Source organism: Vanessa cardui, chromosome 13 (genome assembly GCF_905220365.1).
Source record: "Vanessa cardui chromosome 13, ilVanCard2.1, whole genome shotgun sequence".
NCBI lineage: Eukaryota > Metazoa > Arthropoda > Insecta > Lepidoptera > Nymphalidae > Vanessa > Vanessa cardui.
Window position 1 is genome coordinate 12,721,681 of NC_061135.1, and position 23,293 is coordinate 12,744,973.

Here is a 23,293-nt window from a genome sequence, read left to right on the forward strand (position 1 = left end):
GCTAATCTCTGGAACGGCTGGACCAATTTTGACGAGACTTTCACTGGCATATAACAGATATAATAAGAAGTAACTTAGGCTACATTATTGGTTTTTGTTAAATTCAAACGCGTACAATCTCGCGAGCACAGCTAGTGCTATATATATTTGATTATAATATTTTACTTTTGAAAGACACAAGCTGAATTTTCTTTTTTACCTCCGATCTTAAAAGGTTTTAATGCTTGGCGGGCGGTTAACGCAATGACACGGCCTTTTTTCTGGTCAATTTAAACTGTCCATTTAATGGTTGAATTTATATAGCTGTTTTATGACGCAATAAAGTTCTTAGGGCGAAGCGAGCCCGTTAATCTTAGCTCAAGTAAAATGTCTACAACGATATGAAATTGTAGATTCAATTAAGACCTTTTTGATTTTGATATTAACAGAATGTTAAAATAATCATTTTACGTTAATTTGTCGTTCAAATATAATATCATTTTCATTGAGAAATATAACAGCGTAACTCGCTTTATCATCTAAGAAGCCTTGCTTTTTAATGAGTAAGCCATTTTCATCAGACACCTGGGATTCGTGATTGGTTGCATAATGCACCAATGTCAGCGTATGAGCTAGGGCGACCTCCTTTCATCAGTATTTATTGGCCAGATATAATTTAAAAAAATGTAAGCAGAATTACCTTGGAGTAAATTTCACGTTCGCCCGATTTACTCTGTGTTAATTCAATTTACCTTGTTTTTTTATGAATAACTATATGAAAATCCAGCTTCGCTCGTTTAAAATAAATGCAAAAGGACAGATAATTTGCTGTTGTTAACATTGAGCTGAAATGGCCCAGTGGTCAGAACGCGTGCATCTTAACCGATGATTGCGGGTTCAAACCCAGGCAAGCACCACTACATGTGCTTAATTTGTGTTTATAATTCATCTCGTGCTCGGCGGTGAAGGAAAACATCGTGAGGATCATCTGCATGTGTCTAATTTTATCGAAATTCTGCCTCATGTGCATTCTATCAACCCGCATTGGAACAGCGTGGTGGAATATGTTCCAAGCCCTCTCCTTAATGGAAGAGGAGGCATTATCTCAGCAGTGGGACGTTTATAGGCTGTTACTTTAACTTTACTGTGACTCTGTACGAAACATTGTTTGGAATGCATTGTATACAAAATATGAAAGACGAATTTTGCATATACATGTTGTAAAATAAATGTCGATTATTTTAACGATCTACAGTTCTGGATAGGTTTCGATCGAGTCTATCTGTTTGAAAAATATACTAATATTATAAATGTGAAAGTAACTCTGTCTGTCTGTCTGTTTCAAGACCAAACCGGTGAAACGAATTCGATGAAATTTAGTATGAACAAACTTAAACTCTAAGGAAGGACATATGTTATGACATATGTTATAGGTTGGCGGACGAACATATGGGCCACCTGATGATGAGTGGTCACTATTAGTTTAGTTTATTCTTTATTGTACACCACACAGTAAAATAAAAAATACATATGACAAAGATATGGCCTAGATATAACAGGCGTACAATTTTGGCGACCTTATCGCTACATAGCGATCTCTTCCAGGCAACCAACAGGTGTAGGATAGGTCATAGAATGTAAGGTGGGTGGTGCTCTACTAATAAATAAAATAAATTGAATCTATTAATAAAACTATGAAATAAATATAAATATAGAATACACAAATTATATATCCATTAATAAATTACCCATAGACAATGACGCTGTAAGAAATATTAACTATTCCTTACATCGTCAATGTGCCTGTGTGCCTTGGGAGCTAAGATGTTATGTCCCTTGTGCCTGTAGTTACATTGGCTCATTAACCTCGACACCAGAACACAAAAATACTGAGTACTGTTGTTTGGCGGTAGAATAACTAACATAACTAACAACTTATAACCTGAAAACAAACACTCTAAAACGCGAACGAAGTCGCGGGTGACAACTAGTGATCTATAATTATGGATATTGATAGATTGGGTATATCTGCACGAAATGATTAATAATAAATAAATATGAGACAACACCACATACATTACTTTGATCCCGATGTAAGTAGGTAAAGCACTTGTGTTATGGAAAATCAGAAGTAACGACGGTACCACAAACACCCAGACCCAAGACAACATAGAAAACTAATGATAATCTACATTGAATCGGCCGGGTATCGAACCCGGGACCTCGGAGTGGCGTACCCATGAAAACCGGTGTACACACCACTCGACCACGGAGGTCGTCATTAATATATTTATACTATATATTGCTATCGTGGTATGACGCTTGTTTTAACACTTTGTTTAGTTTAACAGTGATTGAGTGAAAAATATACGCTTTTGGTTACATTTTAGTTTTATAGTAAAATTTAAATGCAAATGTGAAAATTATAATAATGTAATTGCTGCAACTACTTTGTAGAAACAAAATGGAAGTTGTAGCTATTGCCTTTGTTTCGCAAGACTTAAAAATATTTAAAGCAATTAGAACATTTCTGTCTGTCTGACCCAGATTTACTACTAGGCTAAAAGCCTCCATTAAAAAAAGTAATATAAACTGAATAATACGAGAATATTATATAAATAATGTGGTTTTTTTATGAAAGATTTAAATTTATTATATTGATACTCGATTAAGAGTTTGAAAAATAAATATGAATTTAAGTTGTTTTTATTGTAGTTCTTGTTTGCGTATAGTATCATACTATCGGTAGAAAGTAAAAATCCTTTGTCTACAGTAAATCTGACCCTGTTTAATTATACAACATAGTCTAAAAATAAATGAAATCAATTTTATTAAAGTTAACTTCACAATGAAGCGTTTTTAAATCGTCAATAATCAAATACTACCACCGTTCTTGAAAGCAGCTTCTAGCGAGAAGAAACGGCAAAAAAAAACTCGCAAGATATGTACAAGAGTCTAAAAATATGTGAAATCAATTTTATTAAAGTTAACTTCACAATGAAGCGTTTTTAAATCGTCAATAATCAAATACTACCACCGTTTCGGAAAGCAGCTTCTGGCGAGAAGAAACGGCAAAAAAAAACTCGCAAGATACGGAAAGAATATAGGAAAGCGCTTGAAGTGTGAACTAGAAGGACATTTTAGGCTAATATTTATGGTATACACTCTATAGTCCAAGAAAACCGTTGGGGTAAATTTTCCCGTTGGTTTTTTTTTAAATTTATTTACATTCAATTGTAATCAATTATATTTCAATTGGAAAGGGGCAAGGTATCCGTTTAATAAAATTCCGCAGACATTTTTAACTTTGCCTCTTCGTTAATTCAAATCGTTTATAAAAAATACATTGGTAAAAAAAGCGTATTACTCGATACAAGATTTTGTAGATGATAAAAAAGCGTGGAATTAATACCTGTTGACTTCCACGCAGGATATGTTAATTTTAATAATTGTATTAACTAACATGACTTTGTATTTTTTAAATGTTGAAAATTAAGTTGAGTAACTACTGAGTTTCTTGCCGGTTCTTCTCGGTAGAATCTACTTTCCGAACTGGTGGTAGCTTTACTTAATTGTTAATTGACGATTCAAAAGCCCACTTGAATAAAGATTATTTTGATTTTGATTATGTAAGTAAAAGACCTCGAAGTAATTAGTTATATGATATCATTCAACTCATAAACGCTAGTTGATATGTTTATTGTAGATGTTTTCGCTTTCAAACTCTGAATTGGCAGCAGTTTCCTTGCGTCGCAATCGTCGTTTTTAGATCTAATACGATAAGATACGATTGGAATGTCATCTCGACCGCTCGTTTACGTTCGACGCATACCTCTGTTCCGCACGTTTAAACTAAAATGTGTTATTGGAAAATATTATCCGATTGCTTGGAATATATTTAGGTACGATTATCTCAACGTTAACAATCTTTTATCTATTTTATAAAAATAATAAGAGGGTATGTTTTTATTTGTCTTAATTAAAATGTTATTGCAAGCATCATTTAATATTTATTGTGCGTAATTTGTGTTTACTATCGTTTATGTGCTCGGCAATGAAGAAAAACTAAATGAGGAAACAAGAATTTATCTGTTGATATTTCCGATTCATGTTACATTGTAGGAGCCTGACGGCATAAGGTCTACCCATTCTGTTAGGGAGAAGGGGACACCTTAGTATAGTAGCTTTATTTTAAGCTGTTTCTATTTTTATGTTTATCTATCGAGCAATCTTCGATTGAAAATGATTACTGCTGTCACTACCATGAAGTGAAGGCATACAGATTATATAATATGAATCCTATATTTTTAAATGTTGCAAAAGAGTAACTATTGAGTTTCTTGTCGGTTCTTCTCGGTAGAATCTACTTTCTGAACCAGTGGTAGCTTCACTTAATTGTAAAATAACGATTCAAAAGAGCTTGTAAAAGCCTATTTAAATAAATTTTATTTTGATTTTGATTTTCGATACGAACTATCTCTTATTAAATTATTATTAAACTAAAAAAATCAATGTCAAATATTATTTTCAAAAATCTGAATTTTGTGCAACACACCTATAATATTGGCCATGAAATATTTACAATATATAAATTAGTATTCTTGTACTTTCAGTTAAATTTAAATAACGAAAATATTGTGGCATTTATAGATACGAGCATAATAAGATACGATTAAAGTAAATGCATATATAATAGTTATTTCATTCCGGCATACGGCCGTTTCAACTGAAAATAATTGTCGTGGAGTCACACACGTTGCTAATTGAATCTAGCCTTAGGGGGTGTAACTCATGCCCCCTTCAAATCTCTGCCGACTATGCGTCTTTAGGGGCTCAGTTGTTTTGCTTAAACAACGAAATATGCTCTCTCGGGGCGGTTACGTGGAAAAAAGAAATATTCGTTTGGTAAAACGAATTTTTTCACACTTTAGTGGCACTATTATGTGCTTTTGTTTTGTTTATATTCTATTTTACAGATGTCCTGGTTTTTGACCCAAGAGAGATTACCTTGTATATCTCTGTCAAGAATTTTATGATATATAGAATGTTGAATGTGTTACCCCGCTTACCATATTCTGACTTCCGATTCCTGACTTCACCCAGACGTCACTAATCTTAGGAAATAACTTATGTTTGTGTCTGTAGTGACACTGTCTCAATCGCCTTTAAAATTGCAACATAAGAGTACGTAGTGTTGCTTGGATGCATAATATCTGATGAAAAGTTGAAACCAACCAAACCAAACCAACCAACCATCAAGTAAACCGCGCAGCACCTATATCATGGTGTTTGGATTATCGATCAATTAGTTTACAAAAGACGACCACCGTGGTCGAGTGGTGTGTACACCGGTTTTCATGGGTACGCCACTCCGAGGTCCCGGGTTCGATTCCCGGCTGAGTCGATGTAGAAAATTCATGAGTTTTCTATGTTGTCTTGGGTCTGGGTGTTTGTGGTACCGTCGTTACTTCTGATTTCCATAACACAAGTGCTTTAGCTACTTACATTGGGATCAGAGTAATGTATGTGATGGTGACCCATATTAAAAAGAAAGCAAAGTGTTGTGCACTAAATTAATGTCTACTCTAGTCTACTAGTGTAGATTGGAGTCCGTTATATGACTGACATTGATCAGGAAAAATTTGTCATTTTTCATAATTCTAAAATATATACATATAAATTAAATATATTCGTATTATATTGAGAAAGTTTTATTTATATTTATATCCCTATAATATTAGATACTTACTAAAAATATTTATAATATATATACGGTATTAATTAAATCTTGGCTCATAGTTATTTTGGTGCTACGATTTTTCGTAGAATGTCTGCAGACGTTTTGTAGAGCATTCATGTGTAGCGTTCAGTCGATTTATTTTATAAAATATTACGGATATTGTATATATAAATATATTGTTATTTTTATAAAATATTACTGATATATACACATATATTTTATTATTAATCGAAAATTTTAAAATACAATAAAAAATAAGCATTTCATTAATAACGGATAATATATGTTTAGAAATTGGTAAACGATAGTTAACTTTAAAATTGTACTAATACTTGGCGGTAGAGTTTTTACTTTAAGGATAAGGTAAGAACATCATTCTTATATTTTGCCGCTGAATCATAGTACTCAATATTATTGTGATACAGTTTGAAGTGTAAGTAAGCCGGTGTAACTATCATCATCATCATCATCATCATCATCATCATCATCATCAACAGCCTATTTTTGTCCACTGCTGGACATAGGCCTCTCCCAGTGCACGCCACTGTGGTCTTTCTCCGGCTACTCGCATCCAGCTCCTGGTGTAAGTATTGCCACATACAATCTTCGTTCCCAAAGTTGGTGGCGCATAGGCGATGTAAGAAGTCATTCCTACAGTCCAATGTCTTTGGGTGGTACTGACCACTTCCCATCAGGACACCACTTGCTTATCCACCTACCTATATCATCAAAAAGTATGAATTGTTAGATAAAATGAGAGATTATTATTGTAGTTTTTTTTTTAAATATTCGACAACATGCATTATTAATCAGTGCAAGCCGATTGTTTTCTAATTATAGCGGTGTAATAAATCTTTTTTTACTACTATTTTTAATTAAAACATTTCAAATAACGGTCCAAGTAGTTTGTTGATTTTGATAAGTTTATTAAGATATGTTTAATATCGTAGCTTTATTTAGGACATAATATCACTTTTTATCGCTCTTCCAATCATAGGTCCAAATTATTTCTCCTTTCTGTAATGTAATTTTCTAAGAAGCTGAAACAGAAAGAGAGACAACCGACGTGTGATATTGTATCCATTACCCAAAGTCATTATTTTTCATTCGTTTTCGAATCCATACTTTTATCGCATTACCAACATTAATCTAGTCAAATTCAAGTCAGAGTCAAAAATCTTTATTTAAAATAGTTTTAAAAAATATTAAACCAGTCCATTTTAGTCAAATTAACAACTATTTAGTAAAATACACATTTTAAAATGAAATAATCATAATCAATTCAACAATCATAATTAATCGATTGTTAACAAGATCTATTCTTAAAATGAATACTAACGATAACGATGTATAAGGGTTGCGTGGCTATGGCAGATGAGGTTAAAAATTCTAGAATAATGGATGGGTTAGATGGGTGGTTAGAATTCAGTACTAAGTCTCGCACTAATAAAGCTACTTATTAGCAAGCAGGGTGAGACTAATCCACGAGTGTAACCTCGCACGGAACGATAAACAATACGTTTCTAAAAAAGGATCTTATCTTAAATACGGATCTATTTCAAGGATAGCCATGGAGAATCCCGCGCGAAACTGAATTTCTACGAATTTGATGATACCAATATATGTGTATGTATCGACGGACACTGATTAATCAACTTTTAATTATTACCAACAAAATGTTATTATCAAATTCATCAATAATGAGTCTGACTGTCACAAACTTGTTACCACCATTTAGGGCGAACAATATATAAAATAATAATTATATGTATAATTATTTCCTTCACCGCCGAGCATAAGATGAAATATAAACACAATTTAAGCACATATATATATATAGTGGTGCTTGCCTGGGCTTGAACCCGAAATCATCGGTTAAGATGGACGCGTTGTAACCACTGGTCCATCCTCAGTGATAATTCAATAATATGAATATTCTAAATAAACGTACTATTATTAAATAACCAATGATTGATATATCAAAATAATCCGACTTCAAATAGTTACGAAGCAACATATAATGTTATCTAATGAAACCTTCAAACGTAACTTCATATATTCGATAATGACTGCTATTCATACTAACAATACATTTTCTTCAGCTAAAGCCGACTATTCAAGGAGGTGCCTTATTCAAGATCTCGGAATAAAACTTGAAAGGCTCTATCGCAATTCATTATAATACCATTCAGATAAATCTATTGTGAATCCGATCCATTATATTCACATTTACCTTAAATCTGATCGGTAACAATGGATTTGTCGAATTTTAATTAAATTACATTCCAATAAGACGTTTCCTTATTCTAAATAGACAGCGACGTTTGAACCACACGTTTCTTTAGAATTACTTAATTTGATTTAGACTCTATTTATAAATGAGAGATTTGCCGGAATTAACAGATAGACAGACAGATATTAAAGATACAGTTATATTTAAGATACAGTTAAAAAAACATATTCATTTAATACGAATAATATTTTTAATAAATTTTTATAAATAAAAAAAAACCGCCTTCAAAAATGAACTAAAAAGAAAAAAATAATCAGTTACATCCATATCCAATTTACGATTTTTTAATCACCTCTCAAAGTCGGTGCCAACATTGCTAATATAGGTACATAATACATAATACATACATACAAAAATTAAATCTATTTATTGTATAGATGACACCATTAGACAAACCCTACTATCGATACATATTAAATGATTTCAATATAGGAATTTATTTACTTTGTTGGCACCGACTTCTAAAGGTGATTAAAAAATCGTAAATTGGATATGGATGTAACTGATTATTTTTTTCTTTTTAGTTCATTTTTGAAGGCGGTTTTTTTTTATTTATAAAAATTTATTTAATCCTTTTCAGTGTTGTTTTGTTATTTATAATTACAATTGGTAGTGTTTGTCATTCACTTTATTATACTCAGTACATTTCGGCTTTCGACTCTAAACATAACTCAACGCCGTTTCAAGACGATGTGGACTGCAACTCAAATTAAGCGTTACCTAAGTTACAATAGCCTAATGTTAACTGCTCATCGCCAATTAGACAATACCATTTTTCCCGATGCAATGCCGTCAATCATTGAGGAATTCTCCTGGTTGTCCACCATCAGCTAGACTTCATCATAGGCATGTTTACTAACATCAATTACTTGACGACTATCTTAAAGAAATAGAACTAAACCCGTAAAATAGTTACTTACTAATATGTTCTGATTACCAGTTGTGGTCTTCATCATCAGTTCCACTTCATCAAATGTCACTTTTCGTGAGCATATGACCAAGGCACTTTGAATAAAACCGAAATCACTATAGGTGTGCCTATAAAATTTGAGGAGTTCCCTCGATTTCTCCAGGATCCCATCATCAGATCCTGATCTCCTGACAATGGGACCACCTGTAAAACATACCCTTTCAAACAAAAAAAGAATTGTCAAAATCGGCCCAGCCATCTTCGAGTAATTCGGTAACATACATAAAAAATAAAAAAAAAAAAAAAAAAAAAAGGCCCCGACGAATTGAGAACCTCCTCCTTTTTTTGAAGTCGGTTAAAAATGAACTCATTTCAAAATTAAAAACAGCTAGGGAACAAAAAATATATACATTTATGAAACTGCTAGACCAATTTTAATGAAACTTACTCTGTTCCCTAAGTTGTTTGCCTGGTCTAGTTTATTAGATTTTTTATTAGTTATTGTTTTTATTATAAATAAAATTTACAAGATTCCTATTTATTATAGTCTCATCCAAGTTAATAAATAAATACGACCCGCCCATACTAATGTTACAACTTCTCAAAGACTCTCAGAGTCTATCTGTCCGTTGCACTTTCAAATTTTGAATTGTTATCAAGTTGAATATCATGAATATTGGTATGAGCATACTAGAACTCAAAAGGCAAGGACTATTTTTTATACTTAAAAACTAACAACTGGCCTAGCGAAACATTATGTATTTACAAAACAAACATATTTCAATGTATATCTTAAGATAATGTTTCCGGAATTATTGTAATACATGTATAAATATGTGTCTCGGTAATTGTGTTAGCTAATAAATTTCTAAGACGAGAGCGAGTACCTTAATACGGAGAGACAAAAGCCGCCTTATTCAAATATAATTATGTCACCTGGTAACACTATGCAATTGAAGTGAACCGTTTGACATAAACATTGATTATATCATCCATCTCAACATCAAGATTACACATTGCTGGCAGATTATATTATAATCACAAAATGAATATAAAATATTCTGATATAAATTCTAAATTTAAATCATGTTTGATTTCCTTAATTGAGATTAATAGATTTCAACATCTTCTGACGTTCGATAATGTTGGCAAATAAATTTAATTTTTCAGTGAAGGTTCTTGTATTATCAACTTGAAGCTACTCGCCACTAGATGGCACCACGGTATATCAAATACTATTTTCTTCTACAATTTCCATTGCCCTTTAAATATTCCAATGGTAACTATTATAGAGGTTTCAAGATCGATTTCAATATAAAACCTATCCCAGGTTTTATATTGACATCGATCTTGTAACAAAAACTAGTAGAATTGGTTAAATCAAAAGCCACTTATTATATAGACAAATAGGTTTCAAATTTAAGAAACAAATATGGTTTTATGTTTTTACGATGAATATAACTTTTATACTTTGAACGTTAATCAGCCTTGGTAGTTTCATTAGTAAAAGTCTTTATTTAGTAAATTTGTTATAGTAGCGTATACGAGTACATTGGCCTATGAAATTTAAAAATGTACCGTTATATGGATAACGTGACATTTATAACAATGATATAAAATTACACAATGTCATAAATAACTAATGTTTTGAAGGGCGATAATTACATACTAGAGGAATAAAAAATTGAACCTGTACAGTGAGAGTAAGAAAACCTTCGTGAGTTTTCAAATTCATTCCTTTATCAAGTCTTTAGCTCTTAGTACCTTTTAAATTTAAATATCAAATAATGGCGATGAAATATGTCATTCCCGATCGGTACAGCAGGTACAGCATCTTAAGGTGACGAACCTTTTCTTACCCTCCACAGTAAAGTAAAAAAGTAAAGAAAAGCACAAATTGCCTTCTTCTTTTGAAAGTGGATTGACAGGTGGCTTCTGACTTAAAGTCATTTACATACCTACTTGTGTTTTTTATGATTATTGTTTTATGTGAAGCTTTTTTGTCGTTACTTAATTTGTGAAGGAAGATACCGTAAAAAGGGGGAAAATATCTTGCATCGTATTACTCACAGTGATGCTACTAGAATCTATTTACCTTGAAATGTTAGTCTATTGGAACACCATTTCTCAGTAAATTCTAGAAATAATAGAGTACAGCATAGATGAGTTAGTCAGTCCTGAGTGACTGAGTTTTCGATAAGACATATCAATGAATATTATTCAAACCTCTCGGTCAGCGTGCGAGCGAGACGGAAAATATAAAAAATAAGTTCGAGATAAATCTAGAAAGTTATCTGGAACTCATAAAAACTTCTATCTATGAAATCGTTGGAGATAGTTACTTGCTTCCGCAATCTCATTTCGAACGATATCTTTCTCACTATTAAGTTTAAAAATGAATTTTCCACATTTCCCTCGAAAGATCGCTTTTAAATTCACTACTTTGAAATATTTATTCGAGTAAATGCATCTAGAAGGAGGCCGCAAAACCATTTTTAAATTTGAACTTAGTTTTTCGAGTTCGTGAGTTGAGATATTCAAGAGTCTTATTTGTTTTTCAACTCGAAGTTTAGATCTTGAATTGCATGGAAAGCTAAGACTCACCTTGTATCTGATCTTTTGAATAAAGTTTCAAAGTGTTTATACAACATTTTCGTATTATTACTTTCTTTGTTGTATAGTAATGTTATATTATGTTGTTAGTTATTCACATTATAACGATATGGAACAATAATACAGGAACTTACGGACATAATAACTAATTGATGGTAAGTGGTCATCTCTACCAAAATACATTGGCATTCTCAATTCACCAACAACCTTGGCCACTAAGATTTTAAATCCTTTGTGCCTTTAGTTACACTGGCTAACGGGCCTTTCTAAATTGGTAGAACTTTTGATGATGATGATGGGTCCAAAATGAACACAATACAGTTTTTTTTCTAAATAGAGTGTAGTTATTACGTTTTGGACTTGAAAAATTTACAATTACAGCACGGAGTATGAACATTGACTATGATAATCACAAACATTTACCTCGTATTTGATTATTTTGCCTTGAGAATATTCGCTGTGGAACAGATCAGCCACGTATGTATAGTCAGAAATAAAAGACTTTAGTTCCCAAGTAATGTTCGAGTTCAAATACATGATTTGGAATAATATTAGGAGTACATTTATTATTAATCTCGTAAATTTCATTAAAATTCTCGTAACCATCGGCGATGTCGCGACTTTATAAATAGCGCCATCTAGTAAATTGCTTTGAACTTATTTGTAATGTATTCATGTACAGTCGGGGAAAGAAAAGGTTCGTCACCTCAAGATCTATTATCGTGTGCACAGTATGAGCGGTAATCTGCTTTACCGATTGAAAATGACGTATCGCGTCGCAATGATTTAATGTTTAGATTCAAAAGGTACGAAGAGTTTAAAACTTGATAAAGGAATGAATTTGAAAACTGACGAAGGTTTTCTTTCTCGGACTGTACAACTGTTGTTGACTGTTCTCTGTTCGATACATGTCGTTTGTTAACGACATTTAAAATTATTATATTTTAAAATTTTACATTGTTATGTGAAATTCAATTAAACTTGTGTTAAATTTAATAAAAAAAAAATAAGGTTTAGCTGTGACGATTGATTGATTTAATCGAAAATCAGGGGTTTACACAACACTAAAATTTAATATGCTTATTTTGAATTTATAATTCATATCTTGCCCGGCGGTGATGGAAGACATCGTATACTAGGTGGATGAAAATCTTCCTCAATTGTAATCACCCATACAAGAGCAATATGGCGGAATAAGCACTTAAACCTTTTAAAAAAGAGTGGGGACTTTCCAGCAGGAAGTATATACTTACCGTCAATTTAATAAAAGGCCACGAATTACCCGTGAGTATAATTATGATAGGAGTGTCAGTAATTGCTTTATTAGTTTTTAATGGTATAGTGTGTATTTGTCTTTTGTTTTTTTTTTTTTCATAACCAATTAAATTTAAGCAAAGTCAGAATCAAATTGTTACCCTACCAAAGAAAACATTTCCAAAATCCCTAAAATATACTTTTTATTCATAACGCAGTATAAGTAATATATTATTTGAATTAAACATTGTCTAACAACATCAAACAACAAGAGCAGCCTGACAATTTCCTACAGCTGGGCTTAGGCCTCCTGTCCCTTTGGGAAGAAGATTTGGAGCACTTTTCACCACGCTGATCTTCGTTAAACGAAGTCGAATCAATTCGAATTGGGGCCGGCTAAATCTAGTCCATTTCAACCCCAAAAAGACGCAAGTTTGCGCGTTAACCGCTAAAAAAACACCATTTGTCGTATCTCCACGATTTGAGAACATTCTGGTAGCCGCTACAGGTAGTATCGGAATACTTGGCGTTGATATTTCGAGCCTCGTTCAGTTCCGCGGTCAATTGGAAGGCAAAGCCAAATTGGCTTCAAAAAAGCTGGGCGTGCTCAGCAAGGCGAGACAGTATTTCACGTCGGCCCATCGCCTAAAACTTTACAAGGCACAAATTAGGTCTCACATGGAGTACTGCTCTCACCTCTGGGCCAGTACCAGCTCCTTCCATTTGACCGCATCCAACATAGAGCGACCCGAGTTATCGACGATCAAGCCCTTTCCGATCTCCTTGATTCTTTGGCTTTGCGTAGAGATGTTGGATCACTCTGCATCTTCTACCGAATTTTTTACGGGGAATATTCCAAGGAATTGTTCGGATTAATCCCGGCTGCTGAATTTCACCTTCGGACATCTCGCCAAAATTCTAAGTTTCACCCGCACCACCTTGATGTCCGAAAATCCACAACAGCGCGATTTCTCAGACATTTTCTGCCTCGCACAACTCGCACAACCAGCTTTCGCCGGCGGTTTTTCCGAACCGATACGACATGGGAACCTTCAAGAAAAGAGCGTACTCCTTTCTCAAAGGCCGGCAACGCACCTGCAAGCCCCCTGGTGTTGCGGATGTCCATGCGCGGTGGTAGTCACTTTCCATCAGGTGAGCCTCCTGCTCACCTATGCCATAAAAAAAACCATCGAGCGCGAGATGAATTAAAGACACAAATTAAACACATGAATATCCAGTGGTGCTTGCTTGGGTTTGAACACGTAATCATCGGCTAAGATGCACGCGTTCTAACCACTGGCCCATCAGCTGGCAGAATTTCTATGTAATTTGTCATATGCAGGTTTCCTCACGATGTTTTCCTTCACCGCTGAGCACGAGATAAATTATAAAGACAAATTAAGCACATGAAACAGCGGTTCTTGCCTGGGTTTGAACCCGCAATCATCAGTTAAGATGCGCGCGTTCTTACCACTGGGCCATCTCGACTCTCAAAGTCCTACCACCAAGTAAATTTATATAAGCGGATATTTCGATAAATTATTGATTTATTAAAATAACCAACAAATGAAATAATGAAATGCATGTTATTAAAATACAGTATGTTTGTTTGTTATTAATTATAGATGATACATAATTTATACACAATCAATGCGACAATACCTTAACAAATGACACACAGAATAAGAAACAATGGTACTATATAGAACAAAGAAATTATAAATAATAGATTTGCAAATTTAATGCTATGTATCCTATTAATATTACAAACGCGAAAGTTTGTAAGGATTAATGTATGTTTGTTATTCTTTCACGTAAAATCTATTGGACAGATTGGGATGAAATTTTACAGTTATATAGGATACTAGCTTCTGTCCGCGTCTTCGTCCGCGTAGATTTCGAATTTGGAACAGGATTGCGTATCTCAAAAGTATCAAATATCTTACGGCACCATATTTTTCACAAACAAATTTAGCCTATGTTACTCGATGATAATGTAGCTTTTGAATGGTGAAAGATTTTTTAAATTGATCCATTTATTTTAGAGCCTATTCATTACAAAGTCTTCACAAACAAATGATGATTATAATGTTGTCTTAAATTTTCGCGATTATTACACATTTAAATAAAACTAATTATAACGGATGAATCGCGTATATTAATTATTTTTTAAACATCCCGACGTTTCGAGCACTTTGCAGTGTTCGTGGTCACGGGTAGACTAAGATGACATTTGTCTATTTGAAGAACAAAGGAAATATTATTAACAACTACCGCCAACGATTTCTCAATTGATGTCTTGAGTAACGTTCTGCGTGCAACCGGAATTAATATACGCGATTCATCCGTTATAATTAGTTTTATTTAAAAATGATGATTACCTTAATTTCCATTGACAATAAATAAATAAATAAATATGAGACAACATCACGTACATTACTCTGATCCCAATGTAAGTAGCTAAAGCACTTGTGTTACGGAAAATCAGAAGTAACGACGGTACCACGAACATCCAGAACTAAAACAACATAGAAGATAGTCTACATTGACTCGGCCGGGAATCGAACCCGGGACCTCAGAGTGGCGTACCCATTAAAACCGGTGTACACACCACTCGACCACGGAGGTCGTCAAATAGATGATAGGAGCCTTTGTTCTTTCTTTTACAATTCAGTGAAGTTGTATTCTCCTGGAAATTATAATCTATAAAAAAAAATCAGTCATATCAAATACCATTTTATTATACTCGATATTTTGTAATGGGTAATAAGTGATTATTTAACTCCATTGTTCGGTATTTCCTTCTAAATAGATTTTATTAAAAGAAACTTTATTTTTAGAAGACTTCCTGGAACTCTAAATCAATTTCCATCACCTATATGTTTATTTGAGGAGAACAGTCAGATAATAAATAAGATTTTCTTTTAGGATCGCTTTCAAAAATTAGTTTCGTGCATAAATATTATCTAATTAAAGTTTACAATATTTATTCAAATCTTTCAATTGTCATTACCTACTATACGTAAGGCGTACACCAATTTTTCCAGATCTGTAACTCGCCAAAGAAACCGTTGTGCGCTATCGTAGACAATCTACGGACGGAAACTTTAATTGATTTGTTTTTTAAAATGAGTATCAAATAATTTTATGTTACAGTAATTATTTATATATTAAATTATGGGCTATTGGCCTCAGAATGGTACGCGGTCAGCACCGATCATATAAAGTTACGTTCTAGGAAATATTAAACATTCCTATCACGGCTTATCCCTCACCAACCTTGGGAGCTAAGATGTTATGTCCCTTGTGTATACAGTAATATAATGTATTGCTGTTTTTTGGTCGAATATCTAATAATTGAAATAGTACTTTTTTATGAATAAACATGTTTTTATCAACCAGAAGCGAGGTAACATACAAAAGAACATAATAACAATTTCCGCATCATTTTTACATAGTATAAAAAAAAGATGCTTACCGCTGTCTATCTATATGTATGCTTAGATCTTTAAAATTACGCAACGAATTCGAGAGGAAGGTTTTTGTATATAACAAAAACAGCTTGTAAATTCCCACTGCTGGGCTAAAGGCCACGCTGATCCAATTTGGTTCGGTGGAATACACATGTGGCAGAATTTCTATGAAAATTGTCACATGCAGGTATCCTCACGATGTTATCCTTCACCGCTGAGCACGAGATGAATTATAAACACAAATTAAGCACATATATATAGTGGTGCTTCCCTGGGCTTGAACCCGCAATCATCGGTTAAGAGCACGCGTTCTAACCACTGGGCTAACTCGACTCTACTCTTTTGTATATAATACATTGAAAATATAGTAAAGAAACAATGATAATTTAAGAAGTTTCTAATATGATGTCATAAATAAACAATTTGTTTAGTAAATATCGTATCAGTATTTCATCCGTGCGAAGTTGGGGCGGTTTGTTAATATAACATAAAATGAAATCAAAATGGCTTACGTGACCTTGAACATGACAAACACATTTTCACCATCGTCCTTACAATCTATCTATCAATATATCTATCTATGAAGACGAGCGAATGTCACGTTACTTCTGAATTAGTTTTCATTAGGTGGTTAATAGCGACGCATAAAAACTCCTTAAATATGCATGAAAACTCCTTACAATAAATTAATTAAGAAACGTGAGTAGAGTGCAACATAGAACAATTAGCAAATTGCACGGATCATGCTCTTAAGTCTGTTTATCGTTATTCTTTTGTCCTTTGTAATAGAATTTGACTTATTCATCCAGTAACAGTTTCAGTCCCATAATGATCGTCAGAAATATCATTACGGACAGCAGATGAAGCAATGACGTCACAATGGGTCATAGACTCATATCAACAACAACAACAGCCTGTAAATTCCCATTGACGGGATAAAGGCCTCCTCTTCCTTTGAGGAGAAGGTTTAGAACATATTCCACCACGCTGTTCCAATGCGGGTTGGTGGAATACGCATGTTGCAGAACTTCAATGAAATTTGTCACATGCAGGTTTCCTCACGATGTTTTCCTTCACCGCCGAGATGAATTATAAAGACAAATTATCGGTTATACATCGGTTAAGATGCACGCGTTCTAACCACTGGGCCATCTCGACTCACTAGACTAATATCACCAATCACAGAATCTAGCATTTTAAATTGCAACTGTAATTACACTGGCTAACTCACATATCAGACCGTAGCACAGCAATACTAAGTATCTGCACCTAAACAGGCTTACGTAAAGCCTTACAACCGGCGAAAAAGCTTAAGACTGCTCATAAAAAATCCGGTAAAGCGCGGTCTTATCATTAAGCACTGATCTCTTTCAAATACCCAGACTGATTATATTTCTTTATGATATCTTATTATTTAAAAACATTTTAACTGCCATAACATAAAGTGTAGCAGTATTTTTAGGCATTGGATTAATAAAATATAAAACCATATATATTGACAGAAGCCTTTATGGGGCGGTGGTTAGAAAAAGTAAGTTTTAACCAAAGATTGCAGATTAAAAAGGCAGCAATCTTGTAGAAACTTCAATGTAATTCCTCATCACGTTTATTTCACCAACATACATTGCAGCAGTAGTGTTGAATAAAATCCCAACTTTCTCCTGAAAATTATAGTAGGCCTTATCCCAGCGGTGAAACTAGTACAGGTTGTACGTAATCTGTTCGGGTGGTATAAAATTGAATTATAGAATAAAGCTCATTGGAAGTCCTAATCTAAGGCGAATATCTACAAGTTTTTTTTATGGTATAAGTTGGTGGACGAGCATATGGGCCAACTGATAGTAAGTGGTCACCATCACCCATAGACAATGATACTGTAAAATATTAACTATTCCTTACATCATGTGCCACCAACCTGTAGTTACACTGGCTCACTCACCCTTCAAACCGGAACACAACAATACTGAGTACTGTAATTTGGCGGTGCGTGCTACCTACCCAGGCGGGCTTGCACAAAGCCCTACCACCAAGAAGTTTTTGATAGTTCGACAATATATGTACCGCCAAGTTAAATCACAATTTATTTCCTATTACTTTGAGTAAATTTCCTTTGGGGATCAATTCCATGAATTGTATTGCAAAACCATCGAGAGTATTATTATGATTGAATTTGAATTAATTATAATATAAATCACAACTTAATAACAGACGGACAAGTGTACGTACTCAAACTAATTAACTATGTGAGTCAATTGATGTCAAATACAATACACAAGTGGGCTAAAGAAAGGGCGCGAAGTATAGCGCATGCGTCAACTAAATAGAGGAAAGACGACCAGTCACGCGGATTCAGTCTCCTCGTGAACACTACCCTAGTCGGACGTATCAATGCCGAGGGGATGAACGACGCGAGTGTAAATTAAAAAAAAAATTACGTAATGAAGGTCGATATGAGAGTTCAAAAGCGGTAATGCAATGAGCGACGTGCGTTATGCCACCTATTTACTTGATCGTGTTATTGACAGTGCTGGACTTGTGTGTGCCACTGTACCACGATCAGTTTGCACTGCTCGTACCAGATGGACGTGCAGATCAACTGGCCCATAGACATGGCTTTATCAATCATGGCCAGGTAAGGTGTTAAGTAAATTTTTTTTCATACAACCCCACATACTTTTAGTCAAAGTTTTGCGTGCTGAACCACTTTAATCATTATAATATTTATACGGCTGTAATATATTTCAAAAATAAAATTAAACAATTTAAGTACCAAAAACTCGATAATATAGAAAATATTAAATTTTACTGCCGAAATTAGTACTTTAAACTTAAAAAAAAAAACAAAAATTTAGTCTTTGTGGAATGAAAATGCAAGCATTTTATTAACTTCGAATTACCAAATTTGTGACAGAGTAACTTTAGATTGAAATAATAGAGATAAATAATCTTAAAAACTGAATGTTAAAAATATAAACTACAATCTTCGTTCGTACGTATAAAATAGATCCATGCTGAGAAATATTAGAATTTCAAATAACACTGTATTACAAATTGGTAGCTTCTGGTACTAACGATGAATACAAAAAAATGCCTGTAAAAGTCTTTTATTCCCTTGGAAATAATTTCAAGATTCCTCGTTTCGTATTTCGTATTCAATACTATAACATTTTTCATTAGACTCTGTAACGAAATGTTATCGAAAGAATATTGAAAAAAAATACATTAAATAATTCATTTCAGAATTATAAAAGTCCTAAGTGAATGTGAATTTAATATTAGAAACGACTTTTTATTGCTTGGACGTAATTTTACAAAGTGAAAATTGAGTAGAAAAGATTACAATTACGCAATTTTTTGTGAAGGCATTCTTACCAATCACAAAATCTTTTTCATTATCAAGTTTATGAAACGCAGAATTAATATAGTATAACAAGCAATATAACGAAATTGTAAAACATAAAACATTGTATATAATTACGTTTATTACAAAAATAAAATATTCAATCAGTAAAATTTAAGTAAGTCAGTCGATTTCGAAGTCAGTTATTCCGTCTTATAATTCTTCATTCAAATCTTTCGAGAGCTTATAAATTGTCATTTTACAAGATAAACTTAAAGCTAGTCAAAAATGTATATTCAAATGAGAAGAACTAACAAGGAACTCAGTATTTAACTTAAAATGAAATAAAATGAAAACGTATGTACGTCTGTTTATATGATATTGAACAATCACCCAAATGACATGTACGATTATAAGAAAATTTCATCTCAATAGTTGTTAGATTACTTAATTAATAAAGAGAATTTTCGTCGTTAATTAATAACATATAGAGAAACAAACAGTTATCATTATATTTGAAAAAGGAAACTCGATCGTCGTACACGTAGTAGTTTCGTTAATCAAAAGACTTAAAAAACATGCTATTAACGCAAATAATATTACGTTATATTTTTATATTCTGCGAATACATAAATAAAATATGTTTTATAAAATGTGCGACAAAATATTTCGAGGAATGAGAATTAACATTACCAAAATAACAAAGGTTGTTATTTTGGAAATTGAATTATTTATTTACAAGAGTTCACTCTAACAGAATAAATTGCACTTAGTACCTAGGAGATTATCTTGCTAGAATTTCGTTTCATTTGTCGTGGAAATTTCTAGAAATAGACTGTAGACAGTATTAACAAGACTGAAAATTGATCATATAAGTATATATAATATAATTAAGAATATAATCTCACTGTAATTTCCCTTTAATTCTAATGTATAAGTTGTTATGACTTTAAGTTTTTGATAACTATACACATAAATGTAAAATTTATGTGTATAGTTTTAGTGATGAGTAACGACTGTAATTTCAAAACTTTTATTCTAATTTTAAATTATTTCATCATCTAAGAATTGCCGCAATTGCCAGCGAAATTTTATTACTGTTAGAAGTTTGATTATGATTCGAACTCCTTTTCTACAATAGCTACTGAATTAAAATTTTACAGCTCGCCTTTTCTTATTAGATTTAAAAAAGGAACTTTAGTTTTTTTTTTAATTTCTGTGTAAATCGTTTTCTATTTAATTTTTACTTGTAAAGAGTTTTTATAATATCGATTGTTTGTTTAAATTCTTATACAGAGCAAAAATAAATTTCAAAAATAGAACGCCAGTCTTTTCATGTCATGGAAATTTACATACAAGTCGATTAAACTAAATCGATAGATTATTTAGCGACTTTGCCAAATCCTTTATAGGGTTCGGTACCCATGCTTACATCGAGCTTAGATCGTTTGAACGTCCTTTTGTCACAGAACTTGTATCTTTAGAACCGTTATTACAGCTTATAGTAAACTGTTGAAATGTTCACGGAATGATACAATATCGTAGCTAGTAATTAAGTGAAAAACCGATACACAAAATAGTCTTATATTAAACCATTATTATAATTATTTAATTTCATTTAGTTCTATTCCAAAATGTCAAAATTTACACATGTGTAAATTGTGTTCGTAGAAGTGCAGTAGTTGTTTTTCGCTGAATAGTTCACGTCAATTATTTTTAACGTAAATTTTGTAATTTTTGACATTCAAATTGCATTCAAATTTCAAAACTCATCTAAAATGATACGATAGACAGATAGACAGATTTGCTTTTACATTTTTAATATTGCTACCGATATTCTATATTTAAATAATAAATGAAAAAAAAAAGTTAACTACAAATTGATTCATAGAAAATACTGGCCATTGTAATATAAAACCGTTTTTATATGAAAGCGTTTAGATAAACGTAATGATTCAAATATTTCAGAGATATTGTATTATTCAAAAAACGTCTATGAGGTTTTATTACATTTTTTTTAATTAAAATAATATTTGTAACCATTTCTTCTATATATAAACTTTAATTCATATTGAAGAAAAACACAAAAAAAGCAAAGGACCACGATTCCAAACACTTCCCTTAATCTAATCTCTTATGTGATATTAATTTTATATTTCTATGGAAATAAAAATACATAAATCGTTATAAATAAAGTCACATTAGTTTTAGACTGCGTTCAGTTTCCCTGTGGGAAATTTGGATGCATACAGTAATGTCTTACTAATTTCAGTTTTACGCACACTATTGCAAGTACTTATATTAATACTCACAGCTAAATATATATCATCTATGTTTGTGTTATACGTTGAGTATATCATAATTTATATTTATATAAAAATATAATTCGTTACGTTGCAAATAAATAAAAGTAAAACAATCTTCTTTTTTGCTGAGACAAGACAGTAAAAGTTTTACTTATTTAAGGTTACAAGAAATGAAATTGCTTTTACTCGTACTATAATGTAAAATATTTAAAAACATCAGACAAAGTGATAGAAGTATATTAAATGTAAAAATAAATTTGAAGAGGTCAATGACCTGAAAATATTTATAAGTTGTCATTGTGCTAACAATATATTGTCTAAGTAATCATTTATAAAATGTACTATTTAAAAGGCATTTCTGTATAATAACTATTTTTATTCCACAACGCTGGTAAACTGAATAATTGATACGAGTAATCAATGTAGTTTTACTCCGAAGTATTGCCGTAAGGTAAATTATGAACGATAAAAATGAATTCTTTCATAAGCAATACTTTCAAGTAACTAATCTATCAGAGCATTACTAGTTGCACCAAGAATTCAACTCTACAATTTTCCGAAGTAAAAAATACTCATTAACGATTTCTATAGAATAAGATCACGTTGATTAGTTACTACTTTGCCGCGTTCCATAAGAACAGCTAATAAATAAACTGTTTTTTTTTTTTTTAATTTAGAATTGGTGTCGATTCACAAATGACCTGATAGTATAGTGGTCACCACAGCTCGTTAATATTGATATTGTTACTGGACCAAATAAGTAAAATTAAATCTAAAAATAAAAGTTCAATACATATTTAGAATACTGCAAATTCCGAGACACTAAAGCAACTATGCTAAAATGCCTATTGTTCGTTATAAAACCTTACTTACCACTTACTTACTACGTACTTACTTATCTAACATAGTTTTAATACTAATATTCGGATGTAATCATTCCCAAAAAAATACTTATACCCATAGAACATACAATGTTTATTCCTTGCTAATATACGACTTAATCAAAGAATCAGGCTAAAAAAATAATAAGAAGTAGAGTCAAGAGTACTCTATATCTGTCTCTCTTTTTCTACCTAGAAATAGAGACAGAGATAGTTATTCGAATTTTTAATCCTTATCGTTAAATGATACAAGATTAAAATTGGATTTGTTTTTAATATTATGACCCAATAGATCACTCATATTTTATTATCGAATTTAAGACGCTGTATTCGGAGAAATTTATTGGTTGCGTATAGAGATCTTCGAAAACTACTCTCAATTTGTAACTTTCCCCCAGGGGGATGAATATTTGAGAATGACAGATAGGCTACTCGTATCATGTGTCTGGATGCCGTAGGATTTTCTAAGAAATAACAATAAACTTGTAAAGTTAATAATATATT

The 23,293-nt window shown here is 32.4% G+C and overlaps 1 protein-coding gene across 1 annotated transcript in view; it reads left to right on the forward strand.

Annotated features, from left to right (window-relative positions):
- Positions 1 to 18,625: 18,625 nt before the first annotated feature.
- The window catches only part of LOC124534856 (furin-like protease 2), an 80,003-nt gene continuing 75,335 nt past the window's right edge, over positions 18,626 to 23,293 (forward strand). Inside the window, exon 1 of the mRNA XM_047110883.1 lies at positions 18,626 to 18,894. Within this exon, the coding sequence (XP_046966839.1) occupies positions 18,754 to 18,894 (141 nt within the window). The 5' untranslated portion in view covers positions 18,626 to 18,753. The remainder of the gene's footprint in view (positions 18,895 to 23,293) is intronic.